The following is a 26,865-nucleotide window of genomic DNA, read 5'->3' as shown; positions in this document are numbered from 1 at the left end:
CATAAGTCCCTTAGTCGCTCTTTCTTTTTCTTTTTCTTTTCTTTTCCCCCCCCCCCCCCCCCCTTTTTTTTTTTTTTTTTTTTTTTTCCCCCCCCCCCCCCCCTTTTCTTTTTTGCTTTTTTTTTTTTTTTTTTTTTTGGACTTGTGAAGTCAGTTGAATTCTTTGTCTAGTTATTTGTAAGTCTTCATATGTTTATTGTTGGTTTGTAGTGATTAAATTTGTACCTTCATATGGGCCATGTTTCCTTTTTTGTTGTTGTTGTATGTCTTATGTTTGGTTAGGACTCAGCATTTTGCAAATCAGTCAGCTCTCCCAATTTTTGGTGTCTGGCTTTGTACAGGGAGGATATTGTCTAGAAATTCTGGAGACCTCTCATGCTTTTTCTGAGGATGTGTTCTCACTGGGATTTTGCTTATAATCTCACAACTGAAGAAGTTTGTGAGTTTCTACTCAGGAGTTTCCGTGTTCTCTGCCTGCTGTTCTGTAACCTCTGTAGCCTCTGCTGTGCCATAGTAGTTGTTGTCTAGATCTCCACCTAATGTCTCCCTGTGTTACTTAAGACACTGGTTTTTGTTGATATCCTTCATTCTCAGAGGCCCCTGAACTGGCACCTGTTACTTTCACTGCTTATCTTCAAATAAGACAAACTTGTCTGTCAGGCCATACCCTGAAGAGGCAAAATGTTAGATGGATGTTGCCATATTTTCCCTCCACTAAATCAGGAATTAGTGAGTTTCTTAAAATAACCCCATGTTGTGCATGAGCAGGGGCTTTGGCAATTGAGTGCCAAGAATTTTTTTAGTTGGTTTCCATGAGGCTGACTGAATTTTCTGTGACACAGGAACTTTGTATGCAGTTTCTAGAGTTCTCACACAGTCTGTTTGTCTATTGTAGTGAAGCCTATGTCTCAATGGAGGAAGTAGAGTTTGGAGCTTCCTATACCTCTATGTTGTTGACATCACATTATAATTTCTTCACATAGGTCTGCAAATGTCTTTCAATTAGGGATATTGCTAATGGAAATGTACAATGTCTCTTATTTGTGTGTGTGTATTATTTTTGTAATTGGAACTAATAAAGATTACATATTGTTATTAGTTCCTATATTTAAACATTATTTTTCTAGGTTTTGATCATGTCATCTGTTGGTTTTAACAGATTCTGCTCTTTGTTCTCTCCCCTTTCCCTTACGTCTCACCTTTCCCCTGTGCTGCTAGTCTCTGCTCAAGCATCCTGTGCAATGGTGATTGGCTGCAGCCCTGGCCAGCCCCTTTTTGCCTTTATTTAGAGGAATGCATCCAGTTTTTACTGCTTATCACGATCATTGGTAAAATGTTCTTGTTTAATAGCTTGTTTTTCTTTTTTCAAATTTCTTTTTTGGCCTTATTTTTAATTTGTCAGTAATTTCTTCAAATATTGACTGCTATAATTTATATTGTTTTGCACTTACTCTGTTAAATTGATGTTAACAGTGATAAATTTTTTAATCTTATAACATAGTTTTATTAGTGGGATAAATTAATAAACTCCTTTGGGCTGTTGTTAATGACTAAATATGAAAATTTAAATGAAAAATTGTATTTATATTTTTTGAATATGGGTATTTAAGAGAGATTGGAGTTCAAGTTTTTAATGTGTTTTTTATGTTATACCATTTTTACTAACTTGATGTGCAATAGTGTTTACACTAACTATAATTTATACATTTTATTGTCTCTAACATGCTGAAACGCACATGAGCAAAAATGCTGGTGAAAAATATCACCAAAAAGTATGTCATTGAGAGGGCCAGCCCATGGCTCACTTGGGAGAGTGTGGTGCTGACAACACCAAGTCAAAGGTTAAGATCCGCTTACCAGTCATCTTTGAAAGAAAAAAAAAAGTATGTCATTGAGAGGGCCAGCCCATGGCTCACTTGGGAGAGTGTGGTGCTGACAACACCAAGTCAAAGGTTAAGATCCGCTTACCAGTCATCTTTGAAAGAAAAAAAAAAGTATGTCATTGAGAAAAAACTTGTTGCAGTTTATGTAAGTGTGTATGTATGTGATTTGTATGCATAGATGTGTGGATGTGCAAGCCCATCATATTTATCAAAGACACATCATCATTTGAACTAAGTGCTACATCTTGTAGCAGTTAAAGTATCTTAAATAATTTCTGTGGTCATATTTGTTCTGCACTATCACATTAATGAGTTAATAGTAGTAAGAATAGTAACATATTACATGCATGCATGTGTGTATGTGACACAATGACTTTTATATCCTTGGACTCACTTCATGTTTTCTCCATTACCTAAACCTCTGTCACTTACTTTTGAGACTGTATCTGTTATTTAACTGATTGTTTTCTTGTTTTTATTGTTGCTGTTGTTGTTATTGTCATTGTTTTCCTTTTTATTTTTGGCAGCTGGACAGTATAGAGATCCACACTTGACCTCAATGTTGTAACACCACGCTCTAACCAACCAATCAAATTGGTCAGTCTTTACCTGATTGTTTCTTTACGTGCAATTCTAAATCCCAGATACCGGGGTTCAGGTGCTTACTCTGCCATTTTTACCTCTTTGACCAGATTTTCCTCTCATGGGCTATTATGTTGTTATATGAATTAGTAGGTGTATTTAGAATAGTGTTAGCACATGGGAAGTGTTCAAAAACTTCAGTCAATACTATTGCTGTCATCCTGACACTTTTTAGATTGTGACCTTCTTTCTTTAAAGCTGCTCTGGACTTTGTCGTCTCTGAAGATACCACTCATATTCTAGCTCATCTAGATACTGTTTCACTTGGTGTGTTGAACATAATATCTAACACTTCTATAGAGGTAACCCTGTGTTGGCTTTCCAGTTATATATTTCTCTTTTTTTTGGCAGCTGGCCTGTACAGGGATTTTTGTGTATTTCTTGTGTTGTTCACATGAATAAGAAATTCATATTGATTTAGAGGATATCGAAACCTCTTATGAAAAAGTATAATAAAATGTAATTAGGGAGAGATAACTTGCTAAAAAGTATCTTAACATGGATCTGTCAGAAGACTCATTAAGTCAAATCAATATTTACCATTCTTGTGCTAGCCAATTGGCTCACTTGGGAGAGCATAGTGCTGGTAACCCTAACGTTACGGATTCAGATTCCCTTACCAGCCAGCTACACCCCCAAAAAAAAAATTCTTTTCTGTTCTAATTTTGTGTGAAGATGAAAACTCTCTCCAACACCCCTTGGTAAAATGTGTTTTTTATTTTAGAGAGGCTTGACTTTCAGGGATGTGAGCATAGAATTCTCTCAGGAGGAGTGGAAATTCCTGGACCGTGCTCAGAGAGCTTTGTACAGGGATGTGATGTTGGAGAACTACAGGAACCTGGCCTCCCTGGGTGAGGATAACTTCTCTCCAGAAGTAGGGATCTGCCCCTGTGTGTCTTTGCATTTTCCCTTGTGTGCCTCTGGGGAGCCCCTGCATTGCTTGACTGAGATTGAAGCCCTGTTGATTCTGAAATGAAAAGCTTAATGATGTGGCATCTGGACTTTATCCATTGCCTCTAATGTAGTATGTTCCGCACCCTTCATAATACATCAGTGGTACTTTTAGAGCTGAAGTATGCATAAAACCTAATAGCAGACTTTTAAAATATCCAGTTCCTTGTTTCTACCCCTTCTGTTTTTTTTTTGTTTTGTTTTGTTTTCCTTTTTGTCTTTTTTCGTGTCCGGCAACAGATCGCAACCCTCAGTGTCGCGCCCGTACTGGACCAGGACCGGCAACAGGATCGCAACCCTCGGCGCTGCGTCCGCACCTCGCTCAGCCAGTGAGCGGGAACCGGTCTGTATGTGGGATCCGAACCCTCAGTGGGAGCGCCGCCGCGCTCCCAAACGGCGCACTGCAGCAGTGCGCCACCGGGCCGGCCCCTACCCCTTCTGTTTTGATTCAGTAATTTTTGGAAGGGAAATAGATGTCTACATATTACAGTGTTCCCTAAGCATTCAGAAAGAGGCAATCAATGAATGAATTTATGATTTATATTTCTAGATCCATCTGTAATTTTCTTTCTCCTAACCCAAACAAAGGTCTGAGATTCTGGAAAAGCCACAGCACATCATGTTTCTTTTCATTTTATAAGCAGGAAACTCTATTCCTGACCTGAATATTATCTCCATGTTGGAGCAAGAGAAAGAGCCCTTGACTGTGGAGAGCCAAGTGAAAATAACAAGAAAACCAAAAGGGAGGGAATGTGTCAAAGGTATGTACACAGATAAGAACTTACACGAGTACAGAGGAAACTGCACCACTAAATAGTGTTTGGAAAACTCTACAAGTGGAAGCTGTTTGTGGGAAAACAAAAGTGTATATTTGGTGTGCTCTAAAAAGAAATTTTTTTTTCACTATCACTCTGGTTTTTGATGTATACATGTTTATATTTTCACCCTCCAGTGGTGCTGCAGTCAAACAGGAACAAGTCGGCAAAAAGTCCTTATCATTATGGACAACACTGTCGTCTGGATTCTGTAAACTCTCTGGTTGCTACACCCAGAAGGTTATGCATAGGTCCATTTCACAAGAATCTTCTCACTTGGTCTCTCCTTCTGTACTTAATTCCATCTGATGCTTGGTTTGCTTTTCAGATAGATCAGAGCTGAGGCCTCCATGGTCCTGACACCTGGACCTATCTATATTCCATCCCATTTCTTGTGCTTAGAAGACTTAGTCAGGAAATGAAAAGCAATTGCTGTTTCTCCTTGGAGTCTGGGGCCCTAGAAACTGCATGGTGCTCTCTCAAGTCCTCTTTGCCTTCTGAGGTCTCTCAAGCATTTCTTCTGTTCTATTTTTGTCACCCTTCATGGATATGTGTAACAGGGCATTGGGTTTGATCTTCTGAGATTGTTATCCACCAGAACTGTAAAAACAGTTGGCAGAAAGGTCATCTCTTTAATTCTCCTCTCGTATATCAGGAACATATATCTCAGTTTTCCAGGCTTTTAGTGTATGGTTTATGAGAAGAGCACAGACTCCTGTATCAAGATCCTACAATATCTGACCCTCATATGTTGTATTTTTTTCATTCTGCCACTGCTCTTACTCCTCTGTGAAAGTAGAAAAACCTTGGCTCTTCCTGATTTCTTATTATCATAAAATTGGTAGATTTTGAATCTGAAACTTGCTTTTGATATATTCAATCATAGGGTCTGACATGTCATCCTTTTTTTCTGTTGGGATAACCCACCTTTAGGTTATAGGTAACTTCTTGTGGATTCTCCTGTATTGTGGGTTTACATGATAACACCACATTTTTGAAGGAGAACCGTTTGACTAATATGTTTAAACAGCTTCCTGCTATATAGGGAGATGTCCCTTGAAGCCTCTAAGACGCGTCATCCGCATGTCACAGGATACTGAGATAGAAAATATCAGGAGAGCCTGATAAGTGTTTCCAATTGTAGTTCTGGTTTTCAAGCAGCACCATGAAAGTGTCTGTGGCAATGTTGACCCCATATACTAATGATTATCTTCTTTGAGTCAGCAATGGTGTAGGAATTTCTCCTGGGGAGAACATTGTTCAAGTTTACAGCCTCATGTGGATGAGTTTCTGACTAAACTATTGTTCATGCCACGTTTTCTATCCTGAGTGTGCCATTGTTGTTTCCCATCAACAAACCTTCGTTCAAACCTGTGATCAATTTTTTGTAGGTTCAGACCTATAAGGAGTATAGTTTCGACACATCTTCTGGAGGAAGGGGTTGAGTGATGCCTCTGTTTTTAAAGTCTACTGTCATTTGTTTAAGCCACTTCTACTTTCATCTTGTACATTTCCCATGTGTTATAAATGAAATTGTTTTTTATTTATTTACTCATCAGTTCCATATTTCTTATGATACTGTTGGTATTCTTTGATTTATAACTGCAGTGTGAGGATTATTGTGTCAAGGAATAGCTGTTGATATATATTATATATGTATATTTGTTTTTCTTCTTTTGTATGTAGGGTATGGCTGAGGAGGATTTTCTCTAAAACCTACACAAACTTCAGAACTTTTGTTTTCCATACTAGCAAAATATTTTTATTTTTTTAGAATGATAAAACAAGGAAAGTAAAGATTTCTTTTTGCTATATACCAGAGTTTAAGGGAATTAGAAGATTAAGGGTATTAATAGGATTTTTATATACTTTTGAAGACAGTAAAAAGTTAATACCAACTGTTCACCATAAAACTTATAGCTCCCCCACAATACATATATAAAATAATAGTTTTTAGTCTATAAAGTAAAAAATATACAGTTGGAAGCTCTAATACTTATCAAACCATCTTTAATATAAAACTTAAACATTTATTTACAAAAAGTAAATGTGTATAACAAAAGTCTGAGCACTCTTTTCTTCTGAGTTGTGACTCCTGGGAGTTGGGAATGTGAACGAAAGCAAAGTCATCTCCTCTGACTCCCCAAAACCAGATTCATAAATAAAGCCATGGGCAGCTCCCTAGGTGGACCCCAAGAATCACATTTTATTGCTATGATACTGCAGCAAGTGAGAAGCCCACTGTCTGTGTACCCAGCCCTAGGACTAAGGCAGAGTACAGGGCCCAGTGAGTGCCCCAGAGGGACAGAGGCAGGAGGTGGGCAGCAGTTGCAGGGAGACCAGGAAAGAAACAAAGATACATAACCAGACTTCAGCCCTATTTTTGTTAGGAAATCCACTGAAGTCACCCTTTTCCCCTTCAGATTGAGGAATTCTTTGAAAGAGTGGAGTCTTTACTGACTTTATGATTCATGTCTTTCTTTGAGAGCTAAATTGAGAGTATGGAAAAGGCAGGGAGAGTGTTTAAGGGGAAAATGGCCCAAACACCACCCGTGGTGGCAAATAGCTATTAGGGAAGAGGGTGTGAGGGCCCAAGTACCCCCCCAATGAAAAAGGCACTGCTGTGCAAAATAATTACCAATGTGTATACAACCCTTCCATTCCCTCAGAGCAACTCAGGCTGGTCATGTGAATATTTTCTTCAGCTCAATTCTTTACATATGATACTCCTTGAATGATCCATGTGAAGACTCCAGGGAAATAAAAATTGGGTTGCAGCTTCTCCATAGCCTGTTCTGCATATAACCACCCTTTTTGGCATACTCTTTCTCTCCACCATTCTGTGAGAAAGGGTCTCTCCCTGTGCTTACCATTTTGCTTTCATTATGGTGAAATGCTCTCTCCTCCATCTTGTTTCCACAAACAGCCCATGTGTCATGTTCTATTTTCTGGACTCAGATTAGTCAAGTCCACTCATTAATAGACCTTAAAAGAGAAATCCACTTGAATTTTTAGAAAGGATGTGTTAGTGTTATAAAGCAATCTCTTTAGAAAGTGCAGGTCATCTGACATGGGAGTGGCAGAAGTGGGCAAACAGTGGAATTCCTTACTCTGGGTCACCCTGCAGCCTCCTTTACAATATGACATTGCCAGTGTTCCCTGTGGAATTTTGTTGTTATGTGGCTGGCCAGTATGGGGATCCAAACCCTTGACCTTGGTGTTAACAACCCTGTGCTCTAACCAAGTGAGCTAACCGGCCAGCCCCCTATGGAATTTGAAAGACTCTTTCCCCCCTCCAATGTAGTAAATAATTTTCCATTTCGGCTGGAGAGAGGAAGAAAGACAGGCAGAGAGAAAGGTCATGGTAAATGAAGATAGGGTAAAAGAAAGACATCTGTGCACAACTAAACAATGACCATGCTCCTACCATGTTAAATACAAGTTTTCAGAGAAACTGCAGAAGGTGGGGAGTCATAATACACAGGAATCCCAAATCTCCACCTTTGGCATTTGGCCTGGGGTCCAGCTGCCAGAGCATGGAAGGAGGGGATTCCTGGGGGCCAGGATCCTCCTGAGTGAGTGCCAGCCAGGAAGAACAGCACTCTGAAAGGAGGAGGAGCTGCTAGGAATACCCTGTCTGTATCACCAGAACTGCTGTCTCACAGCATCCTGTTCCTTTTGGCATATGCAATCATAGCCTGCACTTACGGAAACAGTTTTCCAGAGACCTTCCTGCCCTGAAAGCTGACAAACAGCAGAAATAAAAAAGGCAAACATGTTTCCAGTGCCACATAATCAATTTAAACTACCACCTATCCTAATCTGTTTAAAAACCTTAAATTTAAATATATATTCTGTGCTACAAATTCCAAATAATTCTGCTGTATAAAGTTTCAACAAAAACTTGTCTCCAACATTGGGACAAGCGGAGAAATCTTGGATAAAATCGACATAATGGCACAGATTTTTATAAACCTGACATCATGGGGTTTTGCTGCTATTACTGTTGGATTTTTGGTCATTTGGATAGAAAGCCACCTTTAGAATCCTATTCTGCTATCCCAACACCAGGTAATGGTGCCAGCAGATAGGCTGAGACCAGCCTAGTGCATCCACATTGCTGGCCTGGGAGCCACATGCCCCGCAGATTGTGACCAGGGCCAGGCCTCAGCTGGGGCTCAGGTTCTACCTGCCCAGCTCTCTGGGCCATGGGCTTTTGGTCCCACGTAGTTGCTCTTCCTTGAACCAGAGAACAAAAATATAGGATTATGAACACTAAAAACACCATAAATCCCTCTATTACTGAGACTGAACGGTTCTCCAGATCATTTATCCACTCTTCTGAAGTCCTATTCTTCAGCAGGGAGTCAATCAGGTTGGAGTGTCCAGCCACACTGGGCAGACTGCTGCCACCCACTGTTCACTGTAGGCAAAGGGCAACTCCTGGCCCACGGTGTAGCCCCACCAAGCTGCCCACCTGTGAGGGAGGGTTCTGGCTGAAGGCCCCCAGCTCAGTCTCTACTGGGCTCAGGCCAGGCAAGCTCTCCAGCAGGACTGCCTGGGGAGGGGTTGGGCAGGGGCAGTGGTCCTGTGTTCCACGCTCGCCAGGTGCAACATTGAAATTGCATGGGAGTCCTCCGGGCTGAACATTTTCAGGTGCGCCTGCTGCATGTGCAACTGGAGGCTGCAGTGAATGGACTTATGTTGCTGTTCCTGGGGTCCCGCCAGTCAGGTTTGGCATTCCCTGATGTTTCCCTGAAGGAGTCTGGCCTCCTATGGCTGCTGACCTCCTTGAGACCTGTGGCTAGTTAAATCAGAGTTCAGGGTCCCCTTACTGTGCTGCTGGTTGAGGCCAGAGCTCCCCAGAGAGCTCTGCCCATTGGCAGCTGAAACCATGGCATTTCGGCTCAAGCCAGTCTGCCATGGAATGTGAGCATGTCCACTGGTGGCCTTTGTGAGAAAGGGGGGCTGGGCAACCATCTCGGTTATGCCAGAGGTCATGCCATAGAGGCTGCTCTGAGGCATGCTTTGGGAGCCAGAGAACTGGTCCTGGCCCCACTGGCATCAGATTCCAAGCTTGAGGGAATGCTCGAGGACAGCTGGAGTTGGATGGGCCCAAGTTAATGCCAAGCACAGCAGCAGAAGAACCTGTGAACTGTCCAGCCTGTTGTGAGAAGGTGCTTTGTGTTGGGTCTTGGTACTGAGGTGGCAGGTGGGTAAGATGGCACTGAAACTGCTGCTTCTCCTATTCTGCCAGAATGTGCTGTTGCCTTTTGTAGTGGATTGAATTATGTTCCCCCAAAACTCATTGAAGCTTGAATTGTGTCCCCAGAGTTTTATGTATTAGAAACTTAGCCCCCACTGTGACTGTTAAGAGGGTGGGAAATCCTATTATGGTAATTGAAAGGCAGAGCCTTGAAGAGGTGACTGGATTGTAGGACTGTGCAGTAGTGAATGGATTAAAAATGGTGGTCAGGGGCATGATTCTGAGGGCTTTAAAAGAAGAGGAGAGTCTGTCTCCCTCTCTTTGCTCTCTCTGCTTCCACCATCTTAGAATGTGAGACCCCTGGGTCATTGTCGCCACCACCAAATGGACTTCGGACTTCCCAGCCTCAGAAACTGTAAGCAATAATTTCGTTTTCTTTATGAATCACCCAGTTTCAGATATTTTGTTACAAACAACAAAAATGGACTAATACACCTTTGCGGGAACTACTGTTACTGTAAATGCTTTTGATGCTGCTCCCTTTTGTTTCTGTTGGTCCAAAAGCAGCTGATGCTGCTTCATTACAGCTGCCTGCTGCTGGCTGTGGAGATAGAGGGAGCTGTTGTGAGTACTGGTCGTAGACATGGCAGGTGGCTGGATCCCAGCACTGGTGGCCTGGCCTGACACTGGGATGCTGGAAGTGTTTTGTTTTTGGCTAGGTGGAACCAGTGATTGGAAGGGCATATTTCTTGGCTTTAGTTTCATCAGAAACAAGGTGTTCTGTTTGTTACTTAGATGTGACAGCTGTGGGGAAAGATCAGCCATCAGGGCTGGCTTGCTCTGGCCAGACTCAGGACTCCTTTTACCCACAGTCTCCTTTGTAATGAGAAAGCGGTATTGTATTGCCATGGTCCAGCCCTGACCCTGGGTTATTCATGGTGTTCAGATTCAGATTACTTGGTGGCTGGTGATTCAGTAGGTTCATGTGGCTAGGCTGGAGGTAGTGCCCTCTGGGCCAGGGGGAACTCTTGTTCATACTAGGCATCGTGAACCAGGGGTTTTTGTGTGGCAGATCCAGAAAATTCTGGGTCCTTCTTTTCTTCAACATCCTCATTAAACTGGCCCTTCGTGTCTTCATTGGGCACTGACTTGTTCAGCTCCTTGGTGCGCTCCTTCCACTCCTGCTTGTTAAGGTTGAGGTCAGGCATGAGGTTGCTTTCCATATGGAGCCTCCAGCCCGGGCAATCACGCAGGGTAGGTCAATTTCCACAGGTTCCTGCTTCAGTTCTTACTCAAACGCAAGGAAACGGCTCAGTGGGATTACTGCTTCCATTCAAGGGAAGATTTCATTTGTCTGTACGCCTCTGTTGATTGAATCTAGCCCCTGCGGCATTTCCTTCCAGAAGCTTGTCAGGCTGACTAAGGCTGGAGGCAGTCCATTGGAAGAGAGGGCTACTCCCAGGGGAGCCTTCCAAGTAAGTCTTATGTGCAGGAAAGAGGTCTCCATAGCCATTCTGTTGATCGTCATTCTGAGGGGAGGCGGTGCTGTCAGGATTCCTCTTTACTGTATCTGGAAGACCTGCGACCTGGCGGCTGTGCTGCAGTCTGTCGGTGGCATCGAGGTGCAGCCAGGGCAGACGCCTGGGCCGGGACGGGCTCTGGCAGCAGCTGGTGGCTGCCGGTGCTTGCCGGCGCACTTGGACTTGGCCTGGATGCCTCGTTGAGGCAGGGAGAAGGTGTGCTGGCGCTCAGGCTCCAGGCGCTTGGGCGATAGCCTGGTGACGCAGGCTCAGCTTGCTGCGCCGGCAGAGGCCCTCTATGACCACTGTGGGCCGGGACAGCACGAAATCCACCGTGGTGCACCGGCCGAGCCTCTCCGAGCCGACTCACCCTGCAGGTCCTGCTTCCTGCTGCGGCCCCGTCCTTCCGCCTCAAGGCCAAGCCGTGCCACGCCATGTCCCGCCGGCCGTGGAACCGGCTCGGCGCGGCAGCGGATCTTCCTCTCACACCGCCCAGCCCGACCCTGGGTGGGCCCTTGCTGCCCACCTCAGGCCTCCGCGCGTCCCCGCAGCCCCTTGCAGCTCCGCCCCGCCCATCGTTTTCCCGCTTTCAGGACTTTTTGAATAGATGGGGCCTGCATTCTTCCTTTGACTTCCTTTCCACTTGACTTACTACCTACTAGTAAAGTACACTTTTGTCGGTTAAATTTATTGCATTTTTTAATTGAGAACTTTTGATATTTTGAGAACATACTTTTTATTATTATGTTATTGTATTAATATCAGAAACACTATTAAATTGACTTGCCATAATTTTTTATTTAACACACTGCTTTTTCTAGAATATGTTTTCAGGCTTGTAAACATAACTTGCTGGTTTTTTAATTTTACGGAGTTTTAAGTTTTTTGCAATAAATGCTGTATTCTAACAATTATCCTCCCTGTAGATTCACAGTTTCCAATTTGATATACTAAATTAATATTGAAATATCTCAGTGTGTTTTACTGGACACTTAGCTCGCTTCTTGCACTTTATGGGCTTCTCCACTGTTGTTTATATCACCTGTATTTTTCGCACAATTTTTAAAGTTCTAGATATTGCATTCTTCGGTGAACACACGAATGCTGTTTTGTTCCCTTTCTGTCTGAATTTCCTGTAACGTTCACCTGGTCTCTGTGAACCCACCTCCTGGTGCTGGCCTGTTGTTCTCTGGCTCTATTTGCTGCTTCTGTTGCTGACGACCTCCTCCATGGGTCTCCAGGCCACTGCCAGGAAATGTGTCTGCACTTTGCTGCCGCGAACAGCACCCTTCAGTACAAGCCATTCCCTACTGTGGATCGTTTACTTATTTTTTCCCTAAGATTACTTATGTTCTCCTGGTGATAATTACAAAGTCAGATTTGCTAATTTTGGATAATTGCAGAATTATTTTCATTTATTCATACTAACAACTACATATCTAGCAATATTAATACCTTTACACTCATTTCATTTTTAAAATTTTGTTTTATAACAATGTTTTACATTGTATGAGCTTTGCAGAGTTAAAATATACTATATTTTTCTTGTTGTTTGAATTGAGATTCAATTGATCACCGTAAATTTTCAAGCTACACGTTATCCTGCCTATTTCCATCTTTCCCCAGCCCCTGACAACTACTATTCTACTTTCTGTTTGTGTGAAATTGACTATTATATATAATACTTTGTATTAGTGGAATCACACGCTATTTGCCTTTTTATGATGAACTTATTTTATTTAGCATAGTGTCTCAGGGTCAATCCATGTTGTCTTATATATCAGGATTTCCTTTTTTATTAAGGCTGAATAATGTTCCATTTTATGTGTATACTACATTTTGTTAATCTCTTCATCTGTTGATAGACACCTGGGTTAGTTCCACCTCTTGGCTGTTGTGAATAATAACTGCTATAAGCATGGGTTTACAAATATCTTTTCAAGATCCTATTTTCAGTTCTTTTGGATATATTTCTTGTGGTTGAATTGTTGATTTATATGGTCATTTGATTTTGAATTATTTAAGGAAATGTCATGCTCTTTTCCATAGGGGCTGTGCCATTTTACATTCCCACCAACAGGGAGCAAGCCTTCTCATCTCTCCACATCTTCACCAACACTTATGTCCTTTTCTCTTTATTTTTTTTTTTGAGGCTGTCAGATGCAGGAATCTGAACCTTTGACAACACTTCTTATTTTCTGTTCTTTTTCACAGTAAACATCCTAATGAGTTTGAGGTGATATCTCCTTGTGGTTTTTATTTGTATTTCCCTAAAGATTAGTGATGTTTTGAATCCTTTCATATGCTTGTTGATCATCATGTCTGGAGAAATGGCTGTTAGGTCCTTTGTTCATTTTTTAATCATGTTTTTGTTCTTTATTGTTGTTGACTTCTTTATATATTCAAGATATTAACCCCTTATCAGGTATATCACTTCCCAATATTTTTTTCATTCTGTAGTTTTCCTTTCACTCTGTTGATTGTTTCCTTTGATGCACAATAATTTTTAATTTTGTCGTAGTCCATTCTGTTTATTTTTACTTTTGTTATCTGTGCTCCTTTGGTGTCATATTCAGGAAGTCATTGTCAAATCCAGTGTTGTGAAACTTCACCTATGCTTACTTTTAGGAATTTTATATAGCTCTGTTGTTCCATTTAAGTCATTGATCCGTTTCAATTAATTCTTGTGTATGGTATGAGTAAGGGTCCAGTTTCATTCTTTTGCATATGGATAAGCAATTTTTTCAGCACCGTTTGTTTCTGAGATTGTTCTTTCCCTGTTAGATGGTCTTGGTATCATTGAACATTATTTGGTGATATATGTGAGGGTTTGATTCTGTCCTCTCTATTCTATTCCATTGGTCGATATATCTATCCTTATGGCACTATAGCAGTGTTTTGATTACAGTACCTTTGTAATATATGTCAAAATCATGCAGTGTAAGACCTCCAACTATGGGGTTTTTTTTCAAGTTTCTTTTGGTACTCAGGGTGCGGAGCGATCCCGTATGAATTTTAGAATGGATTTATCTATTTCTGTAAAAATAGCTGTTAGTATTTGGTTGGGATTTCACTGAATCTGTAGATCATTTTTGAGCATTATTGACCTCTTCACAATATTAAGTATTCTAACCCATGAACACAGGATGTCTTTACCTCTATTTATGTCTTCTCTAATTTATTTCAGCAATGTTTTGTAGTTTTCAATATACAAATCTTTCTCCTTTTTAAGCTTATTCATAGGTATTTAATTCTTTTTGATGGTATTATAGATGGAATTATTTTCTTAATTTTGTTCTCAAGTTATTTTTTGTTAGTGTATATGAATGCAACTAATTTTTTCATATAGTTTTAGTATTCTGCAACTTGACCAAGTTTCATTAGATCTAGTAAGATTTCTTGTGGAATCTTTAGTGTTCTTAAATAAAAGATTATGTCTCCTCATTTGTGTCGTGGTAAGAAAAAAAAGGTTATGTCATCAGTGAACAGATATCATTTCTGGTGCAGGCCTTTTATTTCTTTTTTTTGTGTGTAATTACTCTGGCTAGGATTTGTACTATGTTGAATATAAATAGCAAAAGCAAGCTTCCTGATCTTAGATAAAGCTTTCAGGCTTTTGGCATTGGGTATGATATTAGCTGTGGGCTTTTCTTACCTGTCCTTTATTATGTTGAGAAAGATTTCTTGTATTCCTAGTATGTTTAATGTTTTTATCATAAAGAGTATTGACTTTTTAAAATATTTTTACTTCATCAAGTAACGTGATCATGTGATATTTTCCTTCATTCTGTAAATGTGGATTATTACATGGATTAGTATTCTTATGATGCATTCTTGCATTCCAGGAGTAAATCCCACATGGACGTGGTGTATGATCTTTTTAAGGTCCGATTGAATCCAATTTGCTAGTATGATTTTTAGAGAATTTTTTCCAATCATTCTTCAGGGATATTATTCTATAGTTTTCTTGTGGTATCTTTCCTGGCTTTGCTGTCAAGTTAACATTAGCCTCATAGAATCAGTTTGGGAGTCTTCCCTCCTCTTCAGTTTTTGGAAGAGTTTGAGGAGTATTGGTTTTAATTCTTCTTTAAATGTATGGTAAATCTCCACTGAAACTTTCTGGTCCAGGACTTTTCTTTGGGGAAGTTTTTGATTACTGATTCAATTTTCTTACAAGTTATAGCTCTGTTTACTTTATTCCTTTATGCTTAAGTCTTGGTAAGTTGTGTGTTGCTGGAAATATATTCATTTCTTCTTTATTTATTTGTATAGAATGTGTTGTAATGTTTCCTCTCCCATTTTTGATTTTGGTTTCTTGAGTCTTCTCTCTCTTTTTTCTTAGTCAATCTAGGTAAGGGCTTGTCAATTTTCTTGATGTTTTCAAAATATAAACTATTAGTTTTATGACTTTTTCTAGCACTTTTCTATTCTCTATTTTATTTGTCTCTCCTCTAATATTTATTATTTCTTCCTTTCTGCTATCTTTGTGTTTAGTTTGTCCTTTTTTTACTTTATAATGTTATAAAGGTATAATGTTAGGTTGCTGATTTGAAATTTTTATTCTATTTTAACATAAGCCCTTATAGTTATAGATTTCCTTATTAAGCACTGTTTTCATCCTATCCCATGAATTTTGACATGTTGTATTTTCCTTTTTCTTTATCTTTTTTTTTTTTTTTTTTTTTTTTTTTTTTTTTTTTTAAGATGACCGGTAAGGGGATCTTACCCCTTGACTTGGTGTTGTCAGCACCACGCTCAGCCAGTGAGCAAACCGGCCATCCCTATGTGGGATCCGAACCTGTGGCCTTGGTGTTATCAGCACCGCACTCTCCCGAGTGAGCCACGGGCTGGCCCATTCCTTTTTCTTTATCTTTTTTTTTTTTTTTTTAAGATGACCGGTAAGGGGATCTTACCCCTTGACTTGGTGTTGTCAGCACCACGCTCAGCCAGTGAGCAAACCGGCCATCCCTATGTGGGATCCGAACCTGTGGCCTTGGTGTTATCAGCACCGCACTCTCCCGAGTGAGCCACGGGCTGGCCCATTCCTTTTTCTTTATCTCAAGATATTTTCTAAGTTCCCTTGTGATTTTTTCTTTGACCCATTGGATGTTCAAGAATGTATTGTTTTATTTGCACTTATCTGTGGATGTTTCAGTTTTCCGTCTTCTGCTACTGATATCCAGATTTATTCCTTTATGTAGGTAAAAGATATTTTGTATGATTTCAATATTTTTAGATTTTTTTAAATGTATTTTGTGTCCTAATATGAGTTCTGTTGTGGAGAAGGTTCCATGTTCACTTCAGAAAAATTTGTATATGCTGTTTATGTGGTATGTTGTGCATAAATCTGGTAGGTCCATTTGGTCTGTAGTGGTGTTTATGTCATCTCTTTCCTTGTTGATCTGTTTTTTCTATCTGTTATTGAAAATGGGGTACTGAAATCTGCTATTATTGTGGAACTATTTCTCCCTTGAATTCTGTCAGTGTTTGCATTATATATTTAGGAGCTCTGATGATTGCTCCATATATATCTGTAATTGTATCTTCTTGGTAAATTGACCCATTTATGATTTTATAATGTCCTTCTTTGTCTCTCTTTTTTTTTTTTTTTTCTTCTGGGAATTTTTTTTATTATTTATTAGAAATCATATTATTGTTACAAATCTTGATTTTTCTTTATGCCCTTTACCCAACCTATCCCTCCCAAACCACCGCCTGCCTTTCCCCCATCTCTAGTTTTCTTTGTCTCTTATAACAGTTTTTGATTTAAAGTCTCTTTTGTCTGATATTAGTGTAATCACTTCAGCTCTCTTTTGGTTACTGTTTACATAGAATATCTTTTCTCTTCCTTTCCATTTCAGCCTATGTGTATCCTTAGAACTAAAGTGAGTCTCTTGTAGACAACATGTAGTTAGATCCTGTACTCTTCTCCATTCATCCAATCTGTGTCTTCTGATTGCAGGGTTAAATCATGTACGTTTAAAGTAATTACAGATAGGGAAGGCCTTACTACTGCCATTTTGTTACATATTGTTGTATTTCTTATAGTTTTTTTGTTCTTCATTTCTTTCTCAGTGTTCTCTTGTTTTCATAATTTTTTTGTAGTGATATGCTTTGATGCCCGTCAACTTTTTTTGTGTGTATACACTATCAATGTGTTGTTTGTGGTTACCATTGCAGGTACAAAAAACATCTTAAAAGTTGTGACATTCTGTACTAAACTGATTAAAACAGAACTTAAATCACATACAAAAACTATTCCTTTACTGTTTACCCCTTCATGTTACTGGGGCCAGAAATTACTGCTATATATTGTCTTCCCATTAACACATATTTACAGTGCTCTTTTTATTATTATTATTTTTTTTTTTGCTTTTTAAATGCCTAGGATATACTTAAAAGCCAAATTATGAAAAGTGCAGTAATCTAGGTTTCTATATTTTTCCAGTTATTTACTTTTACTGAAGAATTTTATATTTAAATATGGATTGAAGTTACATCCAAGCCTTTTTGTTTCAACATCAAGCACTTCCTTTAGGATTTCTTGTAGGGCAGGCATAGAGTGCTGATGAATTCTTTCAGTTCTTTTTTATCTGGGAATGTCTTAAGTTCTCCCTTTTTTTAATTTAATTTTTTCCAGGTTTTTCTTTTTTTATTTCATATTTATGTTGTACATCATCATGTTTTGAAATCTTTATACATTGTAGAATGGCTAAATTGAGCTAATAAACATATGCATTATCTCATGTATTTATGATTTTTTTTATGGTGGGAACACTAAAATCTATTCTCTTAGCAATTTTCAAGTATACAATACATTGTTGTTAACTATAGTTACCATGTAGTATAATTGGTTTCTCTAGGTTTCTCCTTTTCTTTGAAGGAATATTTTTGGTTAACAATTTTTTTTCTTTCAGCACTTTGAACATGTCATTATATGTTCACTTGTACTGCTAGGTTGTTTCTCCTGAGAAATGTAGATAATCTTATACAGATGTTTTTGTATATGACAGGTCTTTTTTCTCTTGCTGCTCTCAGGATTCTTTCTTTGTTTTTGAGTTTTGATCATTTGTTTATAATGTGTGTCTGCCCAGGTCTTGTTGGGTTCATTCTAGTCAGAGTTAATTGAACTTCTTGACTTTGTATATTCATTTCCTTCTCAAAATATGGAAAGTTTTGGCTATTTCTTCACATGACCACTCTGAACCTCTCTGTTCTTGTAGGACTGCCATAATGTGTATATTGTTATGCGTGATGGTACCTCAGAAGTCTATTAGGTTCTCTTTGCTTGTCTTCATTATTTTCTCATTTCACTCCTCAGACTTAATAATTTTCAATAATTCAAGTTTGCTTATTCTTTCTTTAGCCTTATTTACTCTGCTTTTAAATTACTCTAGTAAAATTTTCAATTTATTGTGTTTCAGTTCTTGACTTTTGATCTGGTTTTTTTATAGTTTGTTTCTTTGTTGATATTCACATTTTGTTCATATGCCTTTTTCCCAATTTTACTTAGTTTTCTGTGTCTATTCCCTTTTCATTTATTGAACATGTTTAAGACAGTTGTTTAAAAAAATAATTTTTTAAGTAATTCGGAGGGCAGTGTTTCTTTAGGGCTAGTTATATTATTCCTTTTATTTGGTGATGTTTCCCTATCTTTTTGTAGGACTTGTAATCTTTTGTTGTGATCTGGGCATTATGAACTAGCTTAATGCAGAGAAAGACCTGCACTAATCAGCCCATTGTAAGGGTCAGGGACTGCTCAGTCCTTTTCTGGAATTATGTTATTTCCTGGTCTTGTGTATGTGCTTTTACTCCAGTATATGTGGCTGCTTATAAATTTTTACTTTCCCCAAGAGACTGATCACTGCTTCTTCTCAGAAGCCTTCAGTTTCTGTTGTATTTTTCTGCCCATAATCTCTGCCCACCTCCCCCCAGCCCCGACCATCCTGGCACTGCAGAACATATGCTGCTCTATCCCACTGCAGACCTCCCTTGAATTTTCAGTAGCATCCAAGCTGATACACAAACTATGCCATTGTTCCTTTCAGTAATCCCAGTCATACAAGACAGAATTCAGTCCCTCATGCAGATGCCAGATAAGCCAGAACAATGATGCAAGTTTTTGAACAAAAGGGAACTCTTTTGTTCCCTCCAAAAAAGAAAATACTGAGGGAGCCACACTGCACTGTGCTGGGGAGAAGATGGGCATAGATGAGTAAATTTCCACAAATCTCTTCACTCTTTTTTGTTCAATTTTATATTGGTTAGGTGTTCTTTGGGGATCTGCAGCTTCTTTACTGGTTTCTAGACTTTTCCCAGTCTAATATCTCAAAGGTATTTTGATATTTTGGACTGTACCATTGTCATAAAGTTGGTTTTTCCATGGGGTAGTGAGAGTCTAGGGATTCCTAGTCTACAATCTTGCTGATATCACTGCTCAAGTTTCTTTTATTCCAGTAGTTGTCTTAAGAGGTCCAGTGATTTGATTTTGAATCATACAGGAGCCAGCAAAAGAGAAACAATTATTTTCAAATAACAAACAAGAGACCCTCAAAATTTTAATATGCCAAAATTGTTCCATTTTTTTTTAAACATTAATTATATCACCTTTTAATATTTTAGTAAGTGACTTTTTTGTTTTGTTTTAACTGATGTGATCAAATTCCATCCTTGGCAGCAGCCTCCTGCTAACTTTGTTTCCAAGACCAATCTCAGCCTATACAAGGAGTGGATCTTTACTCTGCACCATGGTCTCCTACATTGCTGAAGTCTTCATAAAGATTCATTGTATCTCTGTGTGTGCACAGGATAAACTCATCCATCTCCACTTGATGCCCATTTTCAGGTTTTTTTCTTCCAGGTTCCCCTAAGAACATTCATTCACATATTTTCTGAAATCTATATGTAGGATGTTTTTGACTATATGCCTGGAAATAGAACTTATAGAATACTCAATTTGCAAAATTTCATAGCAGAAATTTTGAGATGTAAAATTTCTTTCTTCCCATGTCATCGTACTGTCCCCCTTTTAAAGATTTCTTCCATTCTTGCCCCATACCCATCCTTTAATTCCCATATTTAAGCATGGGTCTGTATTATGCTGCTTGGTGAATCAGTTGCTCTTTCCTTCCAAGGTCAAAATTTTAAGTGCCCTGTATATACCATAAATATAATATACCATTATATTTTCACAAATTTGCATGCACAGTGTCTACTCCCACATGGCTATTATTCCCTGTCATACACTCTTGCCCTTACTCCTTCTTCCTCGCCTTTTCTCACATGGTATCTTGATCTGGATGGACTGTACTGCTATGTCCTAGCATATTAATTTTGTACTCCTAAACCCCCGATTTTCACAAGATTTCCTCACCCCCCTTACACACATTACTCTCACTTTGTAAGACAGGATCTTACTCTCACAGTGGAAAACTCTTTTAGATGCTGCCTACATGAACATGTGCAGGGGTGATGATTCAGCTACCGTTACCCATGAGGGATGGCTGAGTAACATTATTAGCAACATGGCTTAGCTCTTGTATCTCCAAGTGTTTCTGTATTCCTTGCATTTTCTATTACTGATTGTTTTCTATACTGCCTGATGGACAGTTGTGCTTAAAATCATATTGTCTGAGCCTGGAGGCCCAGAATCAAATGTTTTTCTTACTTTCTATGCCAGTTGGGATTAGATACATGAACACAGGGAACTTGTCTTTATTTGAAAATAATGGTAATTTACCTCGTGGTTTTAAAAACAAGTTAGTGCAGTTAGATGGCTTAGTATATTGAACATTTTACACTAACAACTCAAAAGTTCCTTTGCTTAATAAGATTTCTCAACCTTCCATGATTTTTACAATGAGATGGCCATAAGAAATACCATAGATTGAGAGGCCTAGTCCACAGAAATTGATTTCTCACAAATCTGAAGGCTGGGAAGTTCAAGATCAAGGTGCCAGCCAAATCAATTTCTGGTGCGGATCCTCTTCCTGGGTTAGCCCTACCATCTTCTGGCTTGTCCCAACATGGTAGAAAGAAAGAGAGGAGGGCCGGCCTGGTGGCACACTGGATAGTGCGCCGCTTGGGAGGCGCGGCGGCACTCCCGCCCGAGGGTTCGGATCCCACATACAGACCGGTTCCTGCTCACTGGCTGAGCGAGGCGCGGGAGCAACACTGAGGGTTGCGATCCGTTGCCGGACACGGAAAAAGACAAAAAGACAAAAAAAAAAAAAAAGAAAGAGAGGAAACAACTCTTTCGTGTCTCTTCTTATAAGGGCAATGATTCTATTTATGCGTATTCCACCCTCTAGTCCTAATTATCTCAGAAAGTCCCCGCCTGCAATAACATCCCTTTGGAGAATAGGACCTCAACATAGGAATTTCGGTCAACACAAATATTCAGACCATAGAGCCTGCATTATATTTTGTATGTTTTTATCTATCAATTTGTTCCAAATAATGTTTTCTCTTATCTCAGCTAATAAATTTCCAAGTACAAACTCTATTATGTATATTTTATGGCCAATGAACCATAGATAATTAAAGTGCAATTTAGGGAATTGCTCTATTGATTGGCTTTTTCATAACTGCAAGCCTGAAATCATAATTGTGATTTCTGACTTTGTTACCTTGTCTTATTCTTTATAATGCTATGTATTTATTTACCCAACCTCATACAACAAAAGTCGGTGATCCTGATATATATTCTAGTTCTCATATCATGTACTGGTTTTGAAATAGAAGTTGCAGCTTTGTTCTTAAGACAGAATTGTTTAGAAATCCACAGACTATAACTTTGTATAAATGTGGCTACTAATTATTTTCTTGCTGGTTTTATTCTGTGTTACCATAGTGTTTAATTTTTATTATAATGTACAGATGATGATTTTTCATCATATATTATTTAACATAATTTACATGCATCACTTGTTAATGTCACAAAATTTCTGATCTATGTTGGTGTCTGTTCATAACAGTATTCAGAAACATGTTTTTTTTTTTTTTTTTTTTTTTTTTTTTTTTTTTTTTTTCCGTGTCCCGCAACGGATCGCAACCCTCAGTGTTGCCCCCGTACCAGACCGGGGACCGGCAACGGGATCACAGCCCTCGGGGTTGCTCCCGCGCCTCGCTCAGCCAGTGAGCGGGAACCGGTCTGTATGTGGGATCCGAACCCTCCGGCGGGAGCGCTGCCGCGCTTCCCAAGCGGCGCACTATCCAGTGCGCCACCGGGCCGGCCCAGAAACATGTTCTTTTTAACAGTGTTTTTATTTATTAATTTTTTTCTTATTTTCTTCCTTTTATTACTGTTTTCAATTCAGAATTGCCATGTATTTACATTGTTTAGTACGTAAGTTGTGGGTTATTTCATTACAGCATATAGTGCAGAGAATTAGCATTTATTTGTGCACATTTATATATGCTGTAAATACAAGGGTACTTCAAAAACTTTGTGAAAAAATAGAATTAACAAATAGTACAAATCTTTTCGTGAAGTTTTTGAAGACCCCTCATAGGTATAATATAATGGTTTTTTATCTTTTTTTTTTTTTTATTAATGTCTGGCTGGTATGGGGATCTGAACCCTTGACCTTGGTGTCATAACACCATGCTCTAATCAACTAAGCTAACCAACCAGACTTTTCTCTTCAATTATGTGACAGCAATTTGTTTTCTGGTAATTGTTATGTATTTTGCAGTCTCGGTGTATAAATACTCCTTTCAGCCATAACGTGTTTGTGCAATGTAAGTATTTGCTCATAGGTTGTTTGAACTATACTTCCCTCAAATTAATTTGAATTACATGTAATCACCTTTTATTTATTAAAAACGTTTTTCTTTTGTGTTCCAAAAAATTGCAGATTATGGTTGGGAAGTTTTATAACTGTGTTCAATATGAGTATAATTTTTGTATAATATTATGTATTTCAACATGAAATATTTATTTACCCTCTGTAATTAATCAAAAACCTATGGTTCTTTATATCTTTTAGATATCTCTCCTAAATGTGTGACCAAGGAATTACCACCAAAAGGGGAAAGTAATACAGGAGAACTATTTCACACAGTGCTGTTTGAAAGACATGAAAGCCATGACATCAAAGATTTTTGCTTCAGGGAAACCCAGAAAAATATACAAGAGTTTGAGTGTCAGTGGAGAGATGATGAAAGAAAATATAATGGAGTGCCTGTGACAAAAAAAGAAAATCTTACTGGTAGAAGACATCAACATGATAGGAGGGATGCAAGAAACAAGCCCATTAAAAATCAGCTTGGCTTAAGCTTCCAATCATGTTCACCTGAGCTGCAGCTATTTCATGATGAAGGGAAAACTTATGAATGTAATGAAGTTCAGAACTCTATCAACAATGGTTTCTCAGTTTCACCACCCCAAAGAATTCCTTCTAATATCAAAACCCATATTTCTAATAAATATGGTACTGATGTCATCTGTTCTTCATTACTCAACCAGAAGAAAGTACGCAATAGGGGAAAACTTTACAAACGTGATGAGTGTGCCATGGCCTTCAGTCACAACTCACAACTCACTTTATATCAGATAATCCATTCCAGAGAGAAACAATATAAATGTGATATATGTGGCAAGGACTTTAGCCAAAAATCAAATCTTGTACATCATCGGAGAGTTCATACTGGAGAGAAACCATTCAAATGTAATGAATGTCACAAGGTTTTCAGTCGCAATTCACACCTTGCAAATCATCGCAGAATTCATACTGGGGAGAAGCCTTACAAATGTGGTGAATGTGACAAGGTCTTCAGTCGTAATTCATGCCTTGCACTTCATCGGAGAATTCATACTGGAGAAAAGCCTTACAGATGTAATGAATGTGGTAAAGCCTTTAGTGTGCACTCAACACTTAGTAGCCATCAGATAATCCATACTGGAGAGAAACCTTATAAATGTAATGAATGTGGGAAAGCCTTCAGTGATCGTTCAACACTCTCTAAACATCAAGTAACCCATACTGGAGAAAAATCTTATAAATGTAATGAATGTGGCAAGGTTTTCAGTCAAACTTCAAGCCTGGCAATTCATCGAAGAATTCATACTGGAGAGAAACCTTATAACTGTAATGAATGTGGAAAAGTCTTCAGTCAGACTTCAAGCCTTGCAAGTCATCAGAGAATTCATACTGGAGAGAAACCTTACAAGTGTAGTGAGTGTGGCAAAGCCTTTAGTGTGCATTCAAGCCTAACTACCCATCAGATAATCCATACTGGAGAAAAGCCTTACAAATGTGATGAGTGTGGCAAAGTCTTTAGTCAAAATTCACACCTTGCAAGTCATCGAGGAATTCATACTGGAGAAAAACCTTACAAATGTAATGAATGTGGCAAGGTCTTCAGTTATAAATCACACCTTGCAAGTCATAAGAGAATTCATACTGGAGAGAAACCTTACAAGTGTAATGAGTGTGGCAAAGCCTTTAGTGTGCGTTCAAACCTAACTACCCATCAGGTAATCCACACAGGAGAGAAACCTTACAAATGTAATGAATGTGGCAAATTATTTAGTATGCGGCCAAACCTCACTAGACATCAGATAATCCATACAGGAGAGAAACCTTACAAATGTAATGAATGTGGCAAAGTCTTCAGTCAAAGTTCAAACCTTGCAATTCATCAAAAAATTCATACTAAAGAGAAACCTTACAAATGTAATAAGTGTGGAAAGGTCTTCTGTCACAATTCACTCCTCACAGAACATTGGAGAATTCATTCTTGAAAGAATCCTCATAAGGGCTATGAGTATGGCAACCCCTTCATCCTGAGTTTAAGGATTAATTAATCGAGATTAAAGAGTCCATACTAAAGAGGAATCATATAACTGTAATTTATGTGGCAGTCTTCATCCACATTTCACAACTCACTAGACATCAAAATATACATTTTTGATGAAACCATACATAGTGTGCATGCTGAGGCTGTTACCCAGGGATCAAAATTGTGGAATATCAGAGGATTTACACAAGGGATAACTCAGTCTCTAGTTCTCCAACATTAACCTCTGATATTACATACTTCAGAACAATTGCAAATCAAAATAAGTTAAAATTCATGATATGATACATATCAAAGGTACCAGGATATTTGGAAATGTCCTATTACCTTCAGGTTGTAAAATACTATTTTCAATTATTTGAGATTTCTTGAATATTTATGGCTTTTAACTGGAACTTTGAAATTTGTTGATATTAGGCATCTTTATAGGCCTTTTATGGTAGTCCCTGAGCAATAGTTGGCTGAAAGGCCCTATTTTATTAGGTGAACATCATTTCTGTTGAAGATCCTTGAAGGAGAAGGACTCTGCCTTTTAAGATTAAATACTGTCTGAATTAGAGAGCATGGAGGAGGCATAGAGAATATTGTAAAGCTGTGGTGTAAGTCATCATGTACGTTTTTCTCACAGAAGGGCACTCACTATGGGTTAAAGGAAAGAAAAGCTCTACAAACAATGTGAAATAGAGCAGGCCAAGACCTTAGGAGATGGATTCTTATGGGAAGAGACTAATATGTTATTAGGAACTGATTATGTGATAGAAATAATGCAGGGAAAATGGGGACCTCTTTCTCCATTGAATGGCAATAGCTGTTACACACTAAAGAGTGATGAAAAATTAGTTTTACTATTGAAATTAAAGACAGAAATTATCAGGGTGGAAAGTTTAATCAAAAGAACTGGAATAGTGTGTTCTTGAATAGGATTCACATTTAACTGCTCTTGTTATATTTTGCTACTGTTTTATTGAGAATGTATTAATAGATCTCATGTTTTAATAATAAAATTTAATTATTTTTCAAAAGTATGAATGAATATGTTCTTTCTACCAACATAGTTTTATTCATCTTAGCAGGATGCTTGATACCAAACAATAACAGTGTGCCATTAGGGTCTTAAGGCTGAAGGGTCTAGAACAATTTTGTTCCTGATGGAATCAACACAATTTTTGGAACATATGCTTTGCACTTGAGTTATTCTTTGCTCACTTCCCTAAGATACTTACGTGGGCATTATGAAAATCCAATAGCAGTGCAACTTCAGACTCTTACATTCTAAAAGCTGCATCACTGTTGATGAATATGCACTATATTTCTACGTGCCTCTTTTTTGTGTGCCAAATAAAACCCATGGCACGTGTCTAGATTCATATAAAGGGAAAATACACATATAGTAACAAAGTAAAAAATGTAAAATTAAAGGAAATTTGGGGAATAAAAGAAATAACATGTCTTTTTTGTCCTTGGACTGCTCAGTGACATAACTCAAAAAGATTAGTGTTGATGAATTTCCTCTTGAGAATGAACATACAGAATGGGAAGTTTGATTTGTTTTGGTAGGTATACTAGAAACATCATATATTCACCCGCATAACATTTTTGGTTATCTGAACTTGTGACCACTCCACAGGAACTGCACTGAACTCCAACTAAAGTTCAGTTTGGATACTGAGAATGATGATGTTCTACACTGAAGAATTATGAAAACTTTTGTTGTATAATGAGGATTTCTGAGAAAAGCAGGGTACACTTCCAAACTGATCTATACATGGCTTGAGAAATCAGAATAGGTGACTGCTTGAGGTGTTATGGTTGACGACTACTGGGACTTTGGGCTAGAGAATTAAAATGGTATTAACAGGATTATGTTAACTAGGGAATGCAAGGAGGAGATACAAGTCCCCTAGGACTGACTCCAGAATTGTATGAAGAGCTGCTGGATTCTATTGTAATTGGACAGTGCCCTATAAACAGCTTTCAACTGACTGACAAAGTGCAGCTTGGTTTATGGATGGTGGTTCAAGGTGAATAAACCACATCTATTTGGA

The 26,865-nt window shown here is 38.6% G+C and overlaps 1 protein-coding gene and 1 pseudogene across 1 annotated transcript; one reads left to right on the top strand and one right to left on the bottom strand.

Annotated features, from left to right (window-relative positions):
* The first annotated feature begins 3,282 nt into the window (after positions 1-3,282).
* ZNF415 (zinc finger protein 415) lies at positions 3,283-25,842 on the top strand. The gene is given in 3 exon segments (XM_008575999.1): positions 3,283-3,376; positions 4,118-4,237; positions 23,008-25,842. Coding segments are annotated over 3 exon segments (1,974 nt in total). The 5' UTR covers positions 3,283-3,342; the 3' UTR covers positions 24,828-25,842.
* LOC103593077 lies at positions 8,340-12,321 on the bottom strand (annotated as a pseudogene).
* Positions 25,843-26,865: the final 1,023 nt, after the last annotated feature.

This window comes from Galeopterus variegatus, unplaced genomic scaffold (assembly GCF_000696425.1).
Source record: "Galeopterus variegatus unplaced genomic scaffold, G_variegatus-3.0.2 Scaffold1272, whole genome shotgun sequence".
NCBI lineage: Eukaryota > Metazoa > Chordata > Mammalia > Dermoptera > Cynocephalidae > Galeopterus > Galeopterus variegatus.
Note: the sequence above shows the minus strand (reverse complement) of the source record. Positions and strands in the feature narration are given on the sequence as shown.